We start from the raw sequence: 20,189 nt of genomic DNA, 5'->3' as shown, positions 1-20,189 counted from the left end.
TAACTGGGATCTTCTAAAAATTAAACACTTATGGTATCAAAAGACTTCACCAAGAGTAAAAAGAGAACCTACAGACTGGGAGAAAATTTTTGGCTATGACAAATCTGACAAAGGTCTAATCTCTAAAATCTACAAGAAAATCCAACACCTCTACAACAAAAGACAAATAATCCAATTAAAAAATGGGCAAAGGATATGAACAGACACTTCACCAAAGAACCCATTCGAGTGGTTAACAGATACATGAGGAAATGCTCACGATTACTTGCCATTAGAGAAATGCAAATCAAAACCACAATGAGATACCATCTCACCCCGACATTACTGGCACAAATAAAATAAAAAAAAAACAGAAAATAACAAATGTTGGAGAGGCTGCAGGGAGATTGGACCTTTTATGCACTGCTGGTGTGAATGCAAAATGGTCCAACCATTTTGGAAAATGATATGGCGCTTCCTTAAAAAACTAGAAATAGAAATACCATATGATCTAGCAATCCCACTCCTAGGAATGTATCCTAGAGAAATAATAGCCATCACACAAATACACATATGCACACCCATGTTCCTTGCAGCATTGTATACAATAGCAAAAAAATGAAAACAACCTAAGTGTCCATCAACAGATGAATGTATGAATTATGATACATACACTCAATGGAATACTATAGAACTATAAAGAACAATGATGAATCCATGAAATATCTCACAACATGGATGAATCTGGAGGGCATTATGCTGACTGAAATAAGTCAATCACAAAAGGACAACTATTGTATAAGATCACTATTATAAAAACGCATGAAAAGTTTTACACACATAAACACACAAAAACAATCTTTGATGGTTACTAGGAAGGGGAGCAGTGGGGAGGGAAACACACTAAGTAGACAATAGACAAGTGGTAACTTTGGTGAAGGGTAAGACAGTACACAATACTGGAGAAGCTAGCGCAACTTGACCAAGGCAAAGTCATGGAAGCTCCATAGACACATCCAAACTCTCTGAAGGACCGAATTACTGGGCTGAGAGATGTGGGGGCCGTGGTCTCAGGGAACATCTAGCTCAGTTGGCATAACATAGTTTATAAAGAAAATGTTCTACATCCTACTTTGGTGAGTAGTGTCTGGGGTCTTAAAAGCTTGTGAGCGGCCATCTAAGATACTCCAGTAGTCTCACTCTGTCTGGAGCGAGGGAGAACGAAGACAACCAAAGACACAAGGAAAAATTAGTCCAAAGGACTAATGGACCACAGCCTCCACCAGACTGAGTCCAGCACAACTAGATGGTGCCTAGCTACCACCACTGACTGCTCTGACAGGGGTCACAATAGAGGGTCCCGGACAGAGCTGGAGAAAAACGTAAAACAAAATTTTAACTCACAAAAAAAGACCAGACTTACTAGTCTGACAGAGACTGGAGAAACCCCGAGAGTATGGCCCCAAGACACCCTTTTATCTCAGTACTGAAGTCACTGCTGAGGCCCATAAAACAAAACAAGACTAAATGGGCACACCAGTCCAGGGGCAAGGATGAGAAGGCAGGAGGGGACAGGAAAGCTGGTAATGGGAAACTCAAGGTCAAGAAGGGGAGAAGGTTGACATGTTGTGGAGTTGGCCACCAATGTCACAAAACAATATGCCCATTAATTTTTTAATGAGAAACTAATTTGTTCAGTTAACCTTCATCTAAAATACAGTGAGAAATATATACATAAAAGGAATCAAATGATGTATTGCATTGGGCAAAGTGGCTACAAAAGACCTCTTTAACGTTTTAAAAGACAAAAGATGTCCTTTTGATGACTAAGGGGCATCTGACCCAACCCACGATCTTTTCAATTGCCTCATATGCATGTGAATTTTTGATAATGATAAAGAGAGAAGAATTGATGCGTTGGAGCTGTTGTGTTGGTGATGAATATTGAATACACCATGAATTGCTAGAAGAATGAACCAATCGGTCTTAGAAGAAATACAACCATAATGTTCTTTAGAAGTTAGGATGTCGAGACTTGGACTCACTTACTTTGGACCTGTCATCAGGGAAGACCAGTCACTAGAAAAGGACATCATGTTTTGTAAAGTAGAGGGCCAATGAAAATGAGGGAAACACTCAATGAGATGGATTAACACAATAGCCAAAATAACGGACTCAAATATACCAACGAACATGAAGAAGACACAAGACTGAGCAACATTTCATTCTGTTACATGACTGGACGGCAACTGACTCTCTAAACCGGCATCCTATTTTAATAGCTCTTACTACCACCTCGCATTTTCTTGTTTGTAAACTCCAAGACAGCAGAGACATTTTCTGCTGTCTTGTTCACATCCTGAGCACCTAGAACAGTGCCCGGCACATAGCAGGTGCTCAGTAAATATTTACTGAATGAAATACTTGTTCTCCACACTTGGGACTGTCTCCTTCAAACAGTGGTAGAATTGGGGGATGGGGAGGGTAAAATAGAAAACTGAAAATTGAAAAGTGAATCAAAAGATACTTATTAATAAGATGAAGGTGACTGAGGGTAGTACAGCAGGGCAAATGCTCCACTCTGTGTTCAAAAGCAGAGGAGTCACTCAGTGTAGGATAATACACTTACTCCTCACTTATCTAGTATCTTGTTATCCAACATTTTGCATTTATGACAACAGAAAAAAATGTAATATGCGGCTATTTAATGCATTAATGATGTATGTCTGGAAGTAAGGATCACCAAGGTGCAAGGAAAGAGTAACATTGGCTGTGATAGTTAAGGTTATATGTCAACTTGGCTAGGCCATGATTCTCAGTGGTTTGGCACTTATGTAATGATGTAACTTGGTGGTTACGTAACGATGTAATTTGGCTGCTGTGTAATGATGTAGTCATCTCCATTTTGTGATTTGATGTGGTCATCCTACATTTTTGCATAATGCCTATTTTTGCATAATGACCTGGTCTTTGGAACCTAACCATGTCAATAAGTGAGGAGTGGGTGTAGAAAGTGAGAGCCAAGAGAATGGTGCCCAGCATTCTACCTATCTGCAGTGTGACCATTGGAAAGCCACATAACCTCAGAGCCTTATATCTTCCTCATAAAGTGAAGGGTTTATGGTCCAAATCCACAAAGTTCTCTTGGTCCAAAGCCACAGAATCCCAAGCTTTATTGCAACTTTGGATTTTTCATTTGAACAACAATTCTCTCTCCTTCACTGCCATTTCTGGCTATCTTTCCCTTCTGGTAGCAATATCTGAAGCATGTTCCAAATCAAGAATAAAGGAATTCCTAAGGTTGACTTTGCGATTTAACAAGTACCCAGGGATCTGCCTTTAATACAGAATTTGTGGACTGGTTATTTGGTGTGATTTCAGGAATTCTAGGAAAAAACTCTGCTTCTCCAAAATGACTCCCTCACCTAATTTCCCAAAATGCCTAACACTTCTACTATTAGGAATTCTATATTTCTGTATCTTTCAAAGCAATTTAAATGTATCCTTTTTTTTGATAATTGCCTCTTTAAAATATTTTTCCCTCACCCTTCTCTAAAAAATCTATATTTGGAAAGAAATTTATCATTTTAAAGAGTTGTTTAAAGAGTAAACAACTTCTCTCAAATCTCCAAATTAGATTTAGAACTTTTTAAAAAGCAAACAAACCAAACTTCCTTTCTGGTTAAATTATAAAAGTAATATATGCTTGTTGAAATAAATTAAAATATTATAGAAATGCATAAAGTAAAAACTAAAGTCCCTCTTCTTCCTCAAACCCTTTCCCTGCCCAACACCTACTGAATGCACTTTGGAGAGTATCCTTTCAAAGGCTTTTTGCTATGTAATCATATATCTACATATATAAGCTATTGCTTTTATCTTTCACAAAAATTAAAAGTCTTACATTTTACTTAAGCATTCTGTGGGCATGAGGTGTCATTGAGCTTGTCCTGGGGAATCCAGTAAATTGGTGGTAGAAACTCAATTTGATTTCTGTTCTAAGCTCACGGCTTTGGCCAAATGATCTGCTCATTCCCAAGCTTAATAAACAAATGATTACTGGCAGACATTGGCTAATGTCCCTGGGCTTTCTGTTGTGGATTCCATCTCAGTCTTGCTCCTTCTTTCCTCCATTGCTGCCATTTCAGATCATTAAGGCATACTTGGACTATTCACTGCACCATCAGCTGGTCGGCTACCAAGGCATATGGTTCAAGTACGAAGTCATGGCCATGGAGCAGATCTTCAACCTCCCCCTGAAAGGCGAGGGCATTGAAATTGTGGCATACGTGGCTGAAACACTCAGTAACATCAAGCTCCAAATGGGTCATCTGGACTTGGCCATTGATTTAGGTAAGGGCTGGCTGGGCAAGGAGGGACATGAAGATACAAGTAATGCCCTGAGATACACTGGAATTGTTTTCTTCCTAGGCTCCCGAGCCCATAAGATGTGGGCATTGCTTCGGAATCCCAACAAACACTATCTGGTCCTCTGCAGACTTAGTAAATCTCTCCTCTTGAAATGCAGGTATATACCTTAAAACATTTTCCCAAATTAGGGGGACGAAGCCATGCTAATTGAATGTCTGGGCTTACTTTACCTCAGCCATAGGATGGGGAAGGTAGTACAATTTATAGTAAGATGATGTAACTGATAATCATTATCCAGCCTTAGAAACCCTATGGGGCAGTTCTACTCTGTCCTATAGGGTTGCTATGTGTTGGGATCAACTCGGTGGCAGCCGGTGGTAGTGGTGGTTACCTTTGGGTACCACTGCTTTCTCAACAGAATTCTTTCTCATTCAGCCTTCTAATCTGGCTGCTCACTGAAGAGTGCAGAGTGAGTGTGCTCATCACACCAGTGACCAGAAGGGAGCCAGACAGTCATCCTCACTGTGGGAATCAGGTCTCGCCCACTCAGGTGGAGGCAAAAAGAAAGTCTCACAGGGAGGCTACTGCCCAGAGAACAGCAACCAGGACTAGAGGCAAACACCAACTTAGCCTGACTCTGATCACTGATATAGAAGTTTTGTGAAAGAGCAGTTTGGACAAACAACTGATTTGAGATGTAGGGTCCAGTCTTAAGTAGGATTGCGTTTGAAATTTGGTTAAGGGTTCCATTTGGTCCTGAATTACTGGGCAGGAGCAAGACTAGACCAGGACTAAATTTCATCCTCTCCCTCCCACCCCCAATTCTCTTTAATGCCCCCCTATATTTATACCCTTGTTTGGGTCCTAGGAGAGAGGTTGTCTTAGTCATGTAGTGCTGCTATAACAGAAACACCACCAGTGAATGGTTTTAACGAAGAGAAGTTTATTTCCTCACAGTTAAAGTAGGGTAAAAGTCCAAATTCAGGGCTTCAGCTCCAGGGAAAGGCTTCTTTTGTCGGCCTTCTTCTCTTCAGCGTTCCCCCGGAATAGGAGTTTCTCTGCACAGGGACTCCAGTCCAAAGGACGCGCTCTGCTCCCGGCACTGCTTTCTTGATGGTATGAGGTCCCCCCGTCTCTCTGTTCACTTCTGTCTTTTATATCTCAAGAGATTGCCTCAGGACACAATCCAATCTTGTAGACTGAGTCCTGCCTTACTAACACAACTGCCACCCATCCTCCGTTATTAACATCATAGAGGCAGGATTAAAACATATAGGAAAATCACACAATGCCAGGAATCATGGGCCAGCCAAATTGACACACGCATTTTTTGGGGGACATAATTCAATCCATGACATTCCACCCTTTGGCCCCCCAAAAATTACATCTTTGCAACATGGAAAACATATTCACCCCATCATATCATAGCAAAACTTCAAGTCCAAAATCCAAAAATCTTCACCTGTGGAATCTAGAATACAAGTTATCTGTTTCCAAAGGTACAATGGCAGAATGGGCACAAGCTAGACATTTGCATTACGAATGGGAGAAACTGCAGGGAAAGAAGGCATAACAGGCACCAAGTTAGCAGAACACATTACATTAGCCCTCAAGGCTTTGAAAATAATCTTCTGTTCTCTGAGACAATTTACACAATGGCCCTGCCCTCCAGACTCTAGGTATTGGCCACACTCTCCAGATTTTGAGTGGAGGCCCCTTGGCCCTGGGCTTCAGCTCTGCCTTCCAGGCCCACTGGGACAGCAACTCTGCTCCCTTAGCTTTAGGCGCACCATTCTCCCAGTCCATCTGAGTGGTGACTCCACCCTTAGAAGCACCAGAGGCCATTGCTCCACCCTTGGAACCCCTGAGGTCATGGCCATACCTTTTGAGACCCAGGCAGCTCGGCTTCTTGTGTCCCTTGTCTCTTCAGCTTCTGCTTCTGTTTCCTGTGGCCTCGGCCCTCGGGCCCCATGCCCGCATCTGCCTTGCTGGGGCAAGTGTTCCAAAGCTCTGTAGCTCCACCGGTAAGTGCCCGGAGGCACCCCACTCTGCCAGGAAGCCTCCTGCACACAGGCACTCAGCTCCCTTGCTCTGTTGGTCCCGAAGAGAAGTTTATTTCCTCACAGTTAAAGTAGAGTGAAAGTCCAAATTCAGGGCATCAGCTCCAGGGAAAGGTTTTTTTCTCTCCGTCGGCCTTCTTTTCTTCAGTGTTCCCTCGGACTAGGAGCTTCTCTGCACAGGGGCCCCGGTCCAAAGGACGCACTCTGCTCCTGGCACTGCTTTCTTGATGGTATGAGGTCCCCCCCACCGTCTGTCTGCTCACTTCTGTCTTTTATATCTCAAGAGATCGCCTCAGGACACAGTCCAATCTTGGAGATTAAGTCCTGCCTTACTAACACAACTACCACCCATCCTCCTGCATTAACATCATAGAGGCAGGATTAAAACATATAGGAAAATCACACAATGCCAGGAATCTTGGCCCAGCCAAATTGATACACACTTTTTTGGGGGGACATAATTCAATCCATGACAGAAATCATTTCCACAAGTCCTGGGAGAACAGTATCATTTGTCAGTGTCCCCATCCCAAAAGACTTAGTGCCACAAATGGGGCTTTGTGGGTCATAGTGCTGAAAGTTCTAGTGAGGGCCCTGAACAAGAACCCCTTCTGCCTGCTATCTTTGCAGCTGCCACTGCTTGCACCATCTAGAACTCTGGACCTGGCATGGGACTTCTTGACTTTTTCACTGAGATGAGCATGAGACTCCCACCACTTTTTAATCCCATGACCTTTTCTTTTCCATAGATATAAGCAATTGATCCAGGTGCTGGGGTGGCTGTGGGATCTTTCTGTAGCAGAAGAGCACATCTTTAGCAAGGCATATTTCTATTTTGTCTGCCTGGACATCATGCTTTACTGTGGTAAGCTTGGCTTTGGGATTTAAAAGAAATTGGGATATGACACCCGTGCTGGTGTGCTGTGGCCACTGTCGGAGCTGAGGCATTAAGATCGCTGGGTTTCTGGCTGGGAGGACTTGAAGGATGGAGTTGGGGAGAGGTTTGTCTTTATCAGGTATCTGGCAGGTTGGGAAGCTTGTAAGGGAGCAGCTGAGGAGGAGAATTAGTCTGGAGGAACCTGTTGGGTATAAACTGCCAGTTAAGCGATCAGATCAATTTGCACATAAATGACGTTGTTGTTAGGTGCTGTCTAATCCATTCCAATTCAGGGCGATCCCAAGCATGCAGAGCAGAACTGCACTTCATAGAATTTTCAAAGCCGTGACCTTTCAGAAGCAGATTGCCAGGCTTTACTTCCAAGGCACCTCTGGGTGGGTTTGAACCACCAACCTTTCGATTAGCAGTCCAGTGCTTAACCAGTTGTGCCACCCAGGGACTACTACTAAGTGATAGTGACCTTGATGTGCCTTTTACTAGAGGTGTTTAACTTTTAGCAGGATATAGTATTTAGAGACTTCATGCTTTAGAATGAAAGACTGGATTTCTAATGGTGAGCGTTCCAGGCACTTGTGGCTGGTGGGAAACGTGATTTGGACAACAAGTTTTTTCCTGGTAACCTTCAAGTTACACCAAGAAAGCAGCCCTTACTTTCCCTTAGTGTATACATTAAACCAGAGGTGCCAACCTGGGGACTTTTTTCACCACATAATTTTGAAATCCCTGCAGATATCCCTGCCAACAAGGGAAAAATGGCTGGAGAGTGAGAGGGGATGGATGGGAAGATGGAGAAGTCCCAGCCTGCACTGCAGCTGACTCTTTGAGCTTGGGCCAAGACGGATTGATCGAAACCTCACAACTGCCTGGATTATACTATGGAATTGTATCATATACGCAAAATTCCACAAAAACTGGGACTCAGCAAACACAAGGCAGTGCAGTCATACTGTTGTTGCAACTCATGGGACCCTCTGTGTCATAATGTAATCAGAGAGTAAGGTCTCTCCCTGCAGTGGAACATTCTACAGGGAGCTAGTAGACCCGAAAGGCGACCATCCCACCCACCTGAAAAGCTCTCCTGTTTCTCTTTTTTAGGCTTTGTTTATAGGACATTTGAAGAATGTTTGGATTTCATATACCAAAATGAGGACAACAGAATCCTCAAGTTCCAAAGTGGCATCTTGCTGGGACTTTACTCATGTGGAGCTATCTGGTAACAATGTGTTGCATATCCCTAAATTCCCAAAGTGAAAATGTTGAATCCTGAAGAGTTCTATGAAATTAAGGGGAAAAAAGTATTCATAATTTATACCTGGGACAGCTTAAACATGTCAGAGTATTTATACTGAAAGACATGTTAGGGATCATCTAGTTCATTGCCCTCAACCAAGGCCAGCAAATGATGCTGTCTCCATTGTATTCAGTGCCACATACATTTATTATGTGCACAACATGTTGTGGAAATACAGGAATAAATAAGCAAAGATTACTTGCTTCTGAGGTGTATTGGGGCTTGAGGGAGTCTAATAAATATTGCTACTTAGCCACTCACTCCCACTAAGATCTCACCAAATTGAAAAATATTGCTGATAAAGCTGATGTTGGAGGATATGGATTATATCTGCAGGCAAGTGGACTTCCTAATATTGAAGCCTAGGATTAGACTTACCCACTCAGCAGCAGGCATTTTTGGAAAACTTCAGGTCTCCTCGCCAGAGGCAAGCCTCCTTCTACTACATAGCAGAGAGAAGAGCCCTGCTAAGCTCACTGTAACCTCACTGGCTCTCAAGACGGAGAGAGACAAGGGCTGAGCTACACATGGCTAATTCCTCTCCTAAAAGTCACTTGTCACTCAGGGGTGGATTATCCAATAAGCGAGGTAAGCATGGGCTTACTTACTGATCCGTAGTAAACAATTTCACATTTTTTCATCACATCAAAGATTCTGCTTCTACATCTAAGATACTCCACTGGTCTCACCCCATCTGGAGCAAGCGAGAATGAAGAAAACCAAAGACACAAGGGAAAGATTAGTCTAAAGGACTAATAGACCACAACTACCACAGCCTCCACCAGACTGAGTCAAGCACAACTAGATGGTGCCCAGCTACCACCACCAACCGCTCTGACAGGGATCACAATAGAGGGTCCTGGACAGAGCTGGAGAAAAATGTAGAACAAAATTGTAACTCACAAAAACAACAACAACAACAAAAAAAAAAAACAGACTTACTGATCTGACAGACACTGGAGAAACCCCATGAGTATGGCCCCCCAGACACCCTTATAGCTCAGTACTAAAGTCACTCCTGAGGTTCACCCTTCAGCCAAACAGTAGACAGGCCTATAAAACAAAATGAGACTAAATGGGCACACCAGCCCAGGGGCAAGGATGAGAAGGCAGGAGGGGACAACAAAGCTAGTAATGGGGAACCCAAGGTCAAGAAGGGGAGAGTGTTGACATGTCGTGGGGTTGGTAACCAATGTCAAAAAACAGTATGTGTATTAATTGTTTGATGAGAAACTAGTTTGTTCTGTAAACCTTCATCTAAAGTACAATTAAAAAGAAAAAAAAAAAAAAAGATTCTGCTTCTGGGTATGGCTGGCATCTGTCTCTCTCCCAACCCATAGCACCTTCCTACAGAATCAAAGCCTCTTTTCAAATTTACAATCCCTGAAGGCAGATGACTCAGTAAGCAAGCTAAGCATGGGCTTACTTGTGCTGACTTACTAATATGTAGTGAACAATTTCACACGGGTTTCACTTTGAAATTGTTCACTACAGATTATTAAATCAGCACAAGTAAGCCCATGCTTACCTTGCTTACTGGGTCATCTGCCCCTGCTGTCACTCCTTATTAGAGAAGAGAGTAAGGGGAGGAACAAGACCTGGAGCTTTGCACCAATGGAATTCCCTCCCACAGAAGGAAACCTCAGGGGTGAGGAAGAAGCACTTCACTTGTACCCTATTAATCCATTAAGTTTTTAACTCATTAAGCCTTTAGCTGTGGCCATCTCCCTCAGGGAAGGAGATCAACAGTGTATGATAGAAACTATCTTCCCACCTCCACCAGGCTACACTGCTCCTCTGTGGGCTCTTTGGGACCATTTGTGGGTAGTTTTGATTTTGCCTCTGAAGATTATGAAATAGGTCAGAGCAGAACATTAATTAAATTATTTCTATGGCTATTCCTAAGGCTGAAAGTCATTTTCTCTTCTACTTCCCATTTCAAGTTATATGCAGCCATGTTATCTAATATGGTCTATCAGAGGTTTTATGATGAGATTAAATGAAAATATGATGATATTCCTATAATAAAATGCCACAAGATAGAGTTGTCTCAAATTCGAGTATAAACCCTGTATCATTATAAATTTCATTGGGAGAAATTAAAATCCCAAACTTAGTTATCCTTGCCAATTAAAGCCCCTTCCCCCAAATTAAAGTTCAAAGTCAAATTAACTTGCCATGTAAAAGTTCAAGGAATTAAAGCCCCAAAATCATCCTTCTCAATTTCTTATTCTACTGTCTCCCAGCTGGAGGGTTCCTTCAACAGCTGTGGCCTAGGTCAATACATCTCAAATTTTAGTGGGAATAAGAATCACCTGGAGAGTCTGTCAGCTCAGATTCCTGGTCCCACCTTCATTGTCTGAGTTAGTAGATGTGGGTTGGGCCAGAGAATTTGCATTTCTGAAGAGCACCCAGCTGATGCTGGAGCTGCCAGTCTGTGTACCACACATTGAGTAGCTCTGGCCTAGGCTATGTATCTTTGGAATTGGAGCAATTTCTTCAAGCCCTGGAATTTATAGCTCCATGTGTCTGGCATGCCTCACTTTTTAAAAGAGTCCAAAGAGTTAAGAGAATACATAAGATTATCAAAGCCCAAGCACCCAGAGTCATCAACTTTAGAAAATAAATCAGCGCTCAGAGAAAAAAGCAATTACCCTAGGAAAGGTTATGTTCCCAGAAAGACTCTGGCAGATACTCAATGGTATGTGAAAGAAGGAGAGTGGACGGAGTTTCCTTTTCTTATTTCAGATTAATGATGATGCTTGTCAGTCTTTATCAATTCCAGAATCTACCACCTGTGAACTTGAACTCAAATGAGTACCCCTGACATTCTGAATTTGCCAATCTGAGGGGGAAATCTTCATATTTATTGTCTCTTCTCTCAAGAGAGCAGCAATTTTGAGACAGTGCCGCGAATCTTGGGTCTTAAAGAGGTGCTTACTTCTTCTCTGTTTAACATCTTTTAAACCTCTGAGTTTCCATTTCCAGGGCTAAATTGAGGGTGGGCTCTGTTTGATGTTGTAACCTCTACAAACTCTTAAATGTAAGCTTGCTTAGTCCTGTGTGGCAATGTTAGTGCCTTTGCGTTTGTTTTGTTTTTGCTGTGGCCCATAGGTCTCCAGATACTGGTATCCTCTCCTAAATGAACTCTGCCCTGTTCCCTCCAGCCCTCCACTTAACTATGGAGGTGGTTTAAAAGTTGAGAGCACAGATTATCCTGCCAGAAAAAACACTTGGGTTTGCATCCCAACTGTGGCACAGCTAATGAACTTGGACCAAGTGCAGTATTGCTACTTTAAACCTGCTTTTCCTCATCTGAAAATGGGGTTGACATATCTGCCTCACATGATTGCAGACAGGATTGCATTAGATGATTACAGAATGTGCATAAAGCACACTGTTTAGCACCTGGCCCTTAATAAGTGCTCAGTAAATGGTGATGATTATTACCTGGGTGCTCCCAAGGATCCTATTCTTTCCATGCTCCATATCGCAATTTTCCTCTTTTTTAGGGAGAGTCAGGTGGGGGTAGGCACATGGCAGGCTTCTAGAAGCCCAGGTACTAGAAGGTGCACATCCAGAGAGACCTGTTTCAGAATATCAGCCCATTCTAAGGGTAATACTGATTTCTTTTTATGCTTTTGTGGTGATACAGGTATGCTAGACTTCAAGAATGGGACAATTTTAAAATACTTTCCAATAGAGCTAAAACTCTAGTGCCAAGAAGAACCCCAACCCCTCTTTACTGGGAAGGAATCAGTAGGTACCTGGAGGGGCAAGTTCTCTACCTTCAAAAGCAAATTGAAGAACAAGCTGAGAATGCCCAGGACAGTGGAGTTGAGCTACTCAAGGTGAGGCCTTTCTCTGGTTTCCAGTATAAATCACTCCTTCAATGGATTTCTATCTACCTCCTGTGCTAATTATTTTCTGATTACAGAATTTCTACATGTTTAGAACAGTTCTTGAAAGCATCGCCCTAAACTGGAAGGATAAAAATTGCCCACGGTCTTACTATCAGATGACCACTTTTTATACATAGAGATGTCACCTTTCAGGTTTCTTGCTCTTGCTCTTGCACTAGCTCTGTGTGTGTGTGTGTGTGTGTGTGTACATGCAGGCATGTGCATGCTTCACAAAGATAGCATAATACTACATGTGTTTTTGTAATTTGCTACTAAATAAAATATATTATGAATAAGTTTCTGTCATTAAATTGTCTTCTACATCACTATTTAAAAGGCAGCATAGTATTTTTTCCTTATGGATATACTATTAGATTATATAGCCAAACTCTATTCTTGTATAGAGCTTTTGTGCAGTTTTTTTTTACTGCTATTGCTGTGGTAAACATCTGGTAGATAAATATTTGCACATAACCCTGATGGTTTTCTTTTTGAATTTTAAATATTCAACTTATATGCATTAAGCACCAGACACTGGTGCTGGAGTACAAAAGTGAGTTAAACCTGGTCTCCAGCCTCCCAGAGTTTACAGTCTAGCATTGGCAAGCCCCCTAAGAGCAAGGAGAGCTTATCCCCTGGTGTCGGCTTGACAGCTTGTTGTTTGCCTTGGTCTTTTAAAAATTGTGTATTAGTTTTCTATTGCTGAATAATAAATTACTACAAGTTTCACAGCTTAAAACAACACGTATTATCTCACAGTTTGACAAGTCAAAAGTCTGGGTGGGCTGACTCAGCTGGGTTCTCTGCTCAGAGTCTTCCAAGGCTAAAATCAAGGTGCCAGCTAAACTACATTCTTATCTGGAGGACCTACGAAGAACCTGCTTCCAAGCTCTTTCAGGTTGCTTGCAGAATCCAGATGCAACAATTGTAAAGCACATCCTTGTTTCATTGTTGTTAGCTACTGTAGAGTCGGCTCCAACTCATGTGATCCCATGTACAACAGAAGGAAACACTGCCGACCCTGCACCATCTTCACGATCATTGTTATGCGTGAGCCCATTGTTGAAGCTACTGTGTATTCTGAATGCCTTCCAACCTTGGGGGCTCATCTTCCAGTATTATACTGGACGATATTCTGTTGTGATTCATAGGGTTTTCATTGGCTAATTTTCAGAAGTAGATCACCAGGCCTTTCTTCCTAGTCTGTCTTAGTCTGGAAGCTCTACTGAAACCTGTCCACCATGGGTGACACTGCTGGTGGTATCTGAAATACCGGTGACATAACTTCCAGCATCATAGCAACATGCAAGTGACCACAGTACAACAAGCTGGCAGACGGGTGGTGGATCCCTATTTCAGAGATGTTGAAATGTTTAAAAACAATGTATCTTAGGATCAGTGAAGTATGGTCACTCATTTAATCCTCTGAACGCTGTTATGGAGTAGGTCTTAGTCACTTCTATTTTATAGGACAGATAATTTTACATTTGCCCTCGGTTGAAGCCCAATCACTGTCACTCTCATACCTATCCAGGCTCAAGAGCTCTCCTGATGTTTATGCACAGCAACATACTAAATCACTGCCTAAAAACATAAAAGTTCATTGTCATCACCACATTTGAAAGTATGCACTCTTTGACACAGAACATTTATTTGTATCTCAGATTCATAGAGCATTTTTTCTACTGGCTCACTCAGGATATGGAGATAACTTCGTTATATAAAACTTTATTTTGTAATCTAATCGATATTTTATCAAATGTCTCTTGCTTAAGTTAAAAAAATAACTTTTGAGGGATCTGAGAAATGCTTAACTTCATGTTGCTCAGAAAAAAATGGTTAAAAAATAATTTAATGAGGGGAAATTCATATAACATAAAATTAACCATTTTAAACAATTCAGTGGCAATTCAGCACTTTTACTTACAATGTTACGCAACCACTACCTCTATCTAGTTCCAAAATAAAACCCCTTAACCATTCAGCAGTTTTCCCTCAGTCCTCCCTTCCCCCAGCCCCGGGTGACCACCAATCTTCTTTCTGTCTCTATGGATTTATCTATTCTGGATATTTCATATAAATGGAATCATACAATATGTTACCTTTTGTGTCTGATTTCTTTCACTTAGCATAATGTTTTGGAGGTTCATCCACATTGCAGCATGTATCAGCACTTAATTCTTTTTTATGGCTGAATAATATTCCATTGTATGTATGTACACAATTTGTTTATCCACTCGTTTGTTGATGGATAGTTGAGCTATTTCTGTCTTTGATTATTGTGAAGAGTGCTGCTATGAACATGCACGTACAAGTATTTGTTTGAGTACCTGTTTTTAACTCTTTTGGGTATGTACCTAGGAGTAGTATTGCTGGGTCATATGGTAATTCTGGGAGCCCTAGTGGCGCAGTGGTTAAGAGCTGCATCTGCTAACCAAAAAGTCGGCAGTTCAAAACCACCAGCTGCTCCTTGGAAACACTATGGGGCAGTTCTACTCTGTCCTATAGGGTCACCAGGAGTTGGAATCCACTAGACAGCAATGGGTTTGGCTTTTTTTTTATGGTGATTCTATGCTTAACTAGAATTACCATTAAAAAACAAAACAAAACTATGTTTAACTCCACCACGTGTCTGTCAGTTTGTCGTACTGTGGTGGCTTATGTGTTGCTGTGATACTGAAAGCTTTGCCATCGGTATTTCAAATACCAGCTAGGTCACCTTTGGTTTCAGCAGCGTTTCAGCAGCGCTTCCAGACCAAGACAGACTAGGAAGAAGGACCTGGTGGTCTACTTCTGAAAAGATTGGCCAGCGAAAATCTTACAAATAGCAGAACACTGATATAGTGCCGGAAGATAAGCTCCTCAGGTTGAAGGCACTCAGAAAATGACTGGGGAAGAGTTGTCTCCTCAAAGTAGAGTTGACCTTAATGACATGGATGGAGTAAAGCTTTCAGGACCTTCATTTGCTGATGCGGCTTGACTCAAAACGAGAAGAAACAACTGCAAACATCATTAATAATTGGAACATGGAATATACGAAGTATGAATCTAGGAAAATTGGAAGTTGTCAAAAATGAAATAGAATGCATAAAGATCAATATGCTAGGCATTAGTGAGCTAAAATGGACTAGTATTGGCCATTTTGAATCAGACAATCATATGGTCTACTATGCCAGGAATGACAAATTCAAGAGGAATGGCATTGTGCTCATCGTCAAAAGGAACGTCTCAAGATCTATCCTGAAGTACAATGCTATCAGTGAAAGGATAATATCCACATCCCTACAAGGAAGACCAGTTAATACGACTATTATTCAAAATTTACGCACCAACCACTAAAGCCAAAGATGAGGAAATGGAAGATTTTTACCAACTTCTGCAGTCTGAAATTGATCAACCATGCAATCAAGACACATTGATAATTTACTGGTGAATTGGAATGTGAAAGTTGGAAACAAAGAAGAAGGAATGGTAGTTGGAAAATATGGCCTTGGTAACAGAAACAAGGCCGGAGATTGCATGATAGAATTTTGCAAGACCAATGACTTCTTCACTGAAAATAACATAACGTTTCATTGAAAAGACAACATAAATGATGACTACACATGTGGACCTTGCCAGATGGAATACACAGGAATCAAATCGACTACGTCTGTGGAAAGAGACAATAGAAAAGCTCAATATCATCAGTCAGAACAAGACCAGGGGCCAGCTGCGGAACAGACCATCAACTGCTCATACGCAAATTCAAGTTGAAGCTGAAGAAAATTAAAACAAGCCCACGAGAGCCAAAATATGACCTTGAGTATATCCCACCTGAATTTAGAGACCATCTCAAGAATAGATTTGATGCACTGAACACTAATGACTGAAGACCAGACGAGTTGTGGAATAACATCAAGGACATCATACATGAAGAAAGCAAGGGGTCATTAAAAAGACAGGAGAGAAAGAAAAAACCAAAATGGATGTCAGAAGAGACTCTTAAACTTGCTCTTGAATGTAGAGTAGCTAAAATGAATGGAAAGAATGATGAAGTAAAAGAACTGAAGATTTCAAAGGGTGGCTCGAGAAGGCAAAGTATTATAATGACATGTGCAAAGACCTGGAGATAGAAAACCAAAAGGGAAGAACACGCTAGGCATTTCTCAAGCTGAAAGAACTGAAGAAAAAATTCAAGCCTTGAGTTGCAATACTGAAGGATTCTACAGGGAAAATATTAAATGACACAGGAAGCATCAAAAGAAGATGGAAGGAATACACAGAGTCACTATACCAAAAACAATTGGTTGATGTTCAGTCATTCCATGAGGTATCATATGATCAAGAACCAACGGTACTGAAGAAAGAGGTCTAAGCTGCACTGAAGGCACTGGTGAAAAACAAGGCTCCCGGAATTGACTGAATACCAACTGAGAGATTTCAACAAAGGGATGCAGCGCTGGAGGTGCTCATTTGCCTATGCCAAGAAATTTGGAAGGCAACTACCTGGTCAACTGACTGGAAGAGATCCATATTTGTATCCATTCCAAAGAAAAGTGATCCAACAAAATGTGGAAATTATCAAACAATATCATTAATATCACATGCAAGTAAAATTTTGCTAAAGATAATTCAAAAGCAGTTGCAGCAGTCATCAACAGGGAACTGTCAGAAATTCTAGGTGGATTCAGAAGAGGGTGTGGAACAAGGGATATCATTGCTGATGTCAGATGGATCATGGCTGAAAGCAGAGAATACCAGAAAGATGTTTACCTGTGTTTTCTTGACTAAGCAAAGACATTTGACTGTGTGGATCATAACAAATTATGGATAATATTGCAAAGAATGGGAATTCTAGAACACTTAATTGTGCTCAGGAGGAACCTGTACATACAACAAGAGGCAGTCATTTGAACAGAACAAGGGGATACTTTGTGGTTTAAAGTCAAGAAAGGTGTGCATCAGGATTGTATCCTTTCACCATACTTACTCAATCTGTATGCTGAGCAAATAATCCAAGAAGCTGGACTATATGAAGAAGAACGCAGCACCAGGATTGGAGGAAGACTCATTAACAACCTGCAATATGCAGATGACACAACCTTGCTTGCTGAAAGTGAAGAGGAATTGAAGCACTTACTGATGAAGATCAAAGACCACAGCCTTCAGTATGGGTTACACCTATCATCAATTGAGTTATGTCCCCCAAAAAATGTGTGTATCAATTTGGCTGGGCCATGATTCCTGGTATTGTGTGATTTTCCTATATGTTGTAAATCCTGCCTCTGTGATGTTAATGAGGGAGGATGGGTGGCAGTTGTGTTAGTAAGGCAGGACTCAATCTACAAGATTGGATTGTGTCCTGAGGCAATCTCTTAAGATATAAAAGGGAAAAGTGAGCAGAGAGACAGGGGACCTCATACCACCAAGAAAGCAATGCCAGGAGCAGAGCGCGTCCTTTGGACCCAAGGTTCCTGTGCAGAGAAGCTCCTAGTCTGGGAGAACATTGATGAGAAGGCTGACAGAGAGAGAAAAACTTCCTCTGAAGCTGACACCTGAATTTGGACTTTTAACCTACTTTACCGTAAAGAAATAAATTTCTCTTTGTTGAAGCCACCCACTTGTGGTATTTCTGTTATAGCAGCACTAGATGACTAAGACAACACCTCAACATAAAGAAAACAAAAATCCTCACAACTGGACCAGTAAGAAACATCATGATAAACAGAGAAAAGATTGAAGTTGTCAAGGATTTCATTTTACTTGGATCCACAATCAATGCCCATGGAAGCAGAAGTCAAGAAATCAATCAACCCATTGCATTGGGCAAATCAGTTGCAAAAGACCTCTTTAAAGTGTTAAAAAGCAAAGATGTCACTTTAAGGACTAAGGTGCACCTGACCCAAGCCATGATATTTTCAATCGCCTCATATGCATGTGAAAGCTGGAGAATGAATAGGGAAGACCAAAGAAGAATCGATGCCTCTGAATTATAGTGTTGATGAAGAATACTGAATATACCATGGACTTCCAGAAGAATGAACAAATACGTCTTCGAAGTAGTACAGCCAGAATGCTCCTTAGAAGCAAGGATGGCAAGACTTCATCACACATACTTTGGACATGTTATCAGGAGGGACCATTGCCTGGAGAAGGACATCATGCTTGGTAGAGGGTCAGCAAAAAAGAGGAAGACTCTCAACAAGATGGACTGACACAGTGGCTGCAACAATGGGCTCAAGCATGGCAACGACCGTGAGAATGGTACAGGACAGGGCAGTTATTCGTTTTGTTGTACATACGGCCGCTACGAGTTGGAACTGACTCAATGGCACCAAACAACAACACGTTTGACTTTTTGAGGAATTGCCAAACTGTTTTCCACAGCAGTCAAGCCATTCTGAATTCCCACCAACAGTGTACAAAGGTTCCAATTTCTCCACATCCTCACACATACAAAAAAAACCTAAACCCATTGCCATTAGTCAATTCTGACTCATAGAAACACCATGTGTTACAGGATAGAACTGCTCCATAGGGTTTTCTTGGCTGCAATCTCTATGGGAGAAGATCACCAGGCCTTTCTTCTGTGCCACTGCTTGGTAGGTTCAAATCTCCAACCTTTAGGTTAGTAGTCAAGCACAAACCATTTGTGCCTCCCAAGGGCCTTACATCCTCACAACACTTGTTTTTTTTAAATTATAGCCAATCTAGTGGGTGTGAAGTGGCACCTCATTGTGGTTTTGATTTGTATTGGCACAGTGATACAAATTAAGAGCCTGGCTGCTAACCAAAAGGTTGATAGTTCAAATCCACCAGCTGCTCCTTGGAAACCCTATGGGGCAGTTCTACTCTGTTTTATGGGTCACTATGAGTTGGAATCAACTCAACAGCAATGTGTTTTAATGACTAACGATATTGAACATATTTTCACGTGCTTATTGGCCATTTGTATATCTTCTTTGGAGAAATGTCTGTTCAAGTCCTTTACTCATTTTTCATTGGGGTTTCATCTTATTGAGTTGTAACAGTTCTTAATGTATTCCGGAGACTAGATGTATGATTTGCAAATGTTTTTTCCCATGCTGTAGGTTGTTTTTTTACTTTCTTAATAATATCCTTTGATGCACAAATTTTTTAATTTTGATAAAGTCCAATTTATCTTTTGTTACTTGTGCTTTTGGTGTCATATCTAAGAATCCATTGCCAAATCCAAGGCCGTAAGATTTACCCATGTTTTCTTCTAAGAGTATGTGCACTAAGTAAGGGGCCAAGTGGGAAAATATACCTTTATTACTAACTGTGTAGTAAGGATCAGCATGAATCCAATGCCCAAAATGTGGGGATGGATCCAGTTCTCACCTTCCCACTGGTCCATCCTCATCCCAGCTATCCATATGGCACTCTCTCTCTGACCCTAGCCACCCAGAGTTGGGTCAGTTCTCACAAGTTAGATGGACACAGTCCTTCAGACTGCCAAATAGGCAGATGCCAGCCCCTGCTGGCTGTCACTGCCCTTGTGGGTTTGTTAATTCATTGGAATGACTCACAGACTCTCACAGAGAATGTGGCATACTTATGACTACTTTATTACAACCCAAAAGGATACAAATGAAGAGGCACATAGGGTGAGGTCTGAGAGGGGTCACACCATGGGGCTTCCATGTCCCAAAAGGGGACACACTATCCTTTCCCATATATGGTCA

At 41.5% G+C, this 20,189-nt stretch overlaps 1 protein-coding gene across 3 annotated transcripts in view; it reads left to right on the top strand.

The window, feature by feature from the left end:
* ADCY10 (adenylate cyclase 10) overlaps positions 1-20,189 on the top strand; it is a 189,409-nt gene that overhangs the window by 165,267 nt on the left and 3,953 nt on the right. For all 3 annotated transcript variants that reach the window (XM_004384077.2, XM_012557751.1, XM_004384076.2), the window contains 5 exons: positions 4,128-4,332; positions 4,411-4,507; positions 7,160-7,275; positions 8,404-8,521; positions 12,255-12,450. In XM_004384077.2, the coding sequence (XP_004384134.1) occupies positions 4,128-4,332; positions 4,411-4,507; positions 7,160-7,275; positions 8,404-8,521; positions 12,255-12,450 (732 nt within the window). The remainder of the gene's footprint in view (positions 1-4,127; positions 4,333-4,410; positions 4,508-7,159; positions 7,276-8,403; positions 8,522-12,254; positions 12,451-20,189) is intronic.

The sequence above is a fragment of the Trichechus manatus genome, unplaced genomic scaffold (assembly GCF_000243295.1).
Source record: "Trichechus manatus latirostris isolate Lorelei unplaced genomic scaffold, TriManLat1.0 scaffold00117, whole genome shotgun sequence".
NCBI classification, from domain to species: Eukaryota; Metazoa; Chordata; class Mammalia; order Sirenia; family Trichechidae; genus Trichechus; species Trichechus manatus.
This window is presented reverse-complemented; position numbering and strand designations above follow the sequence as displayed.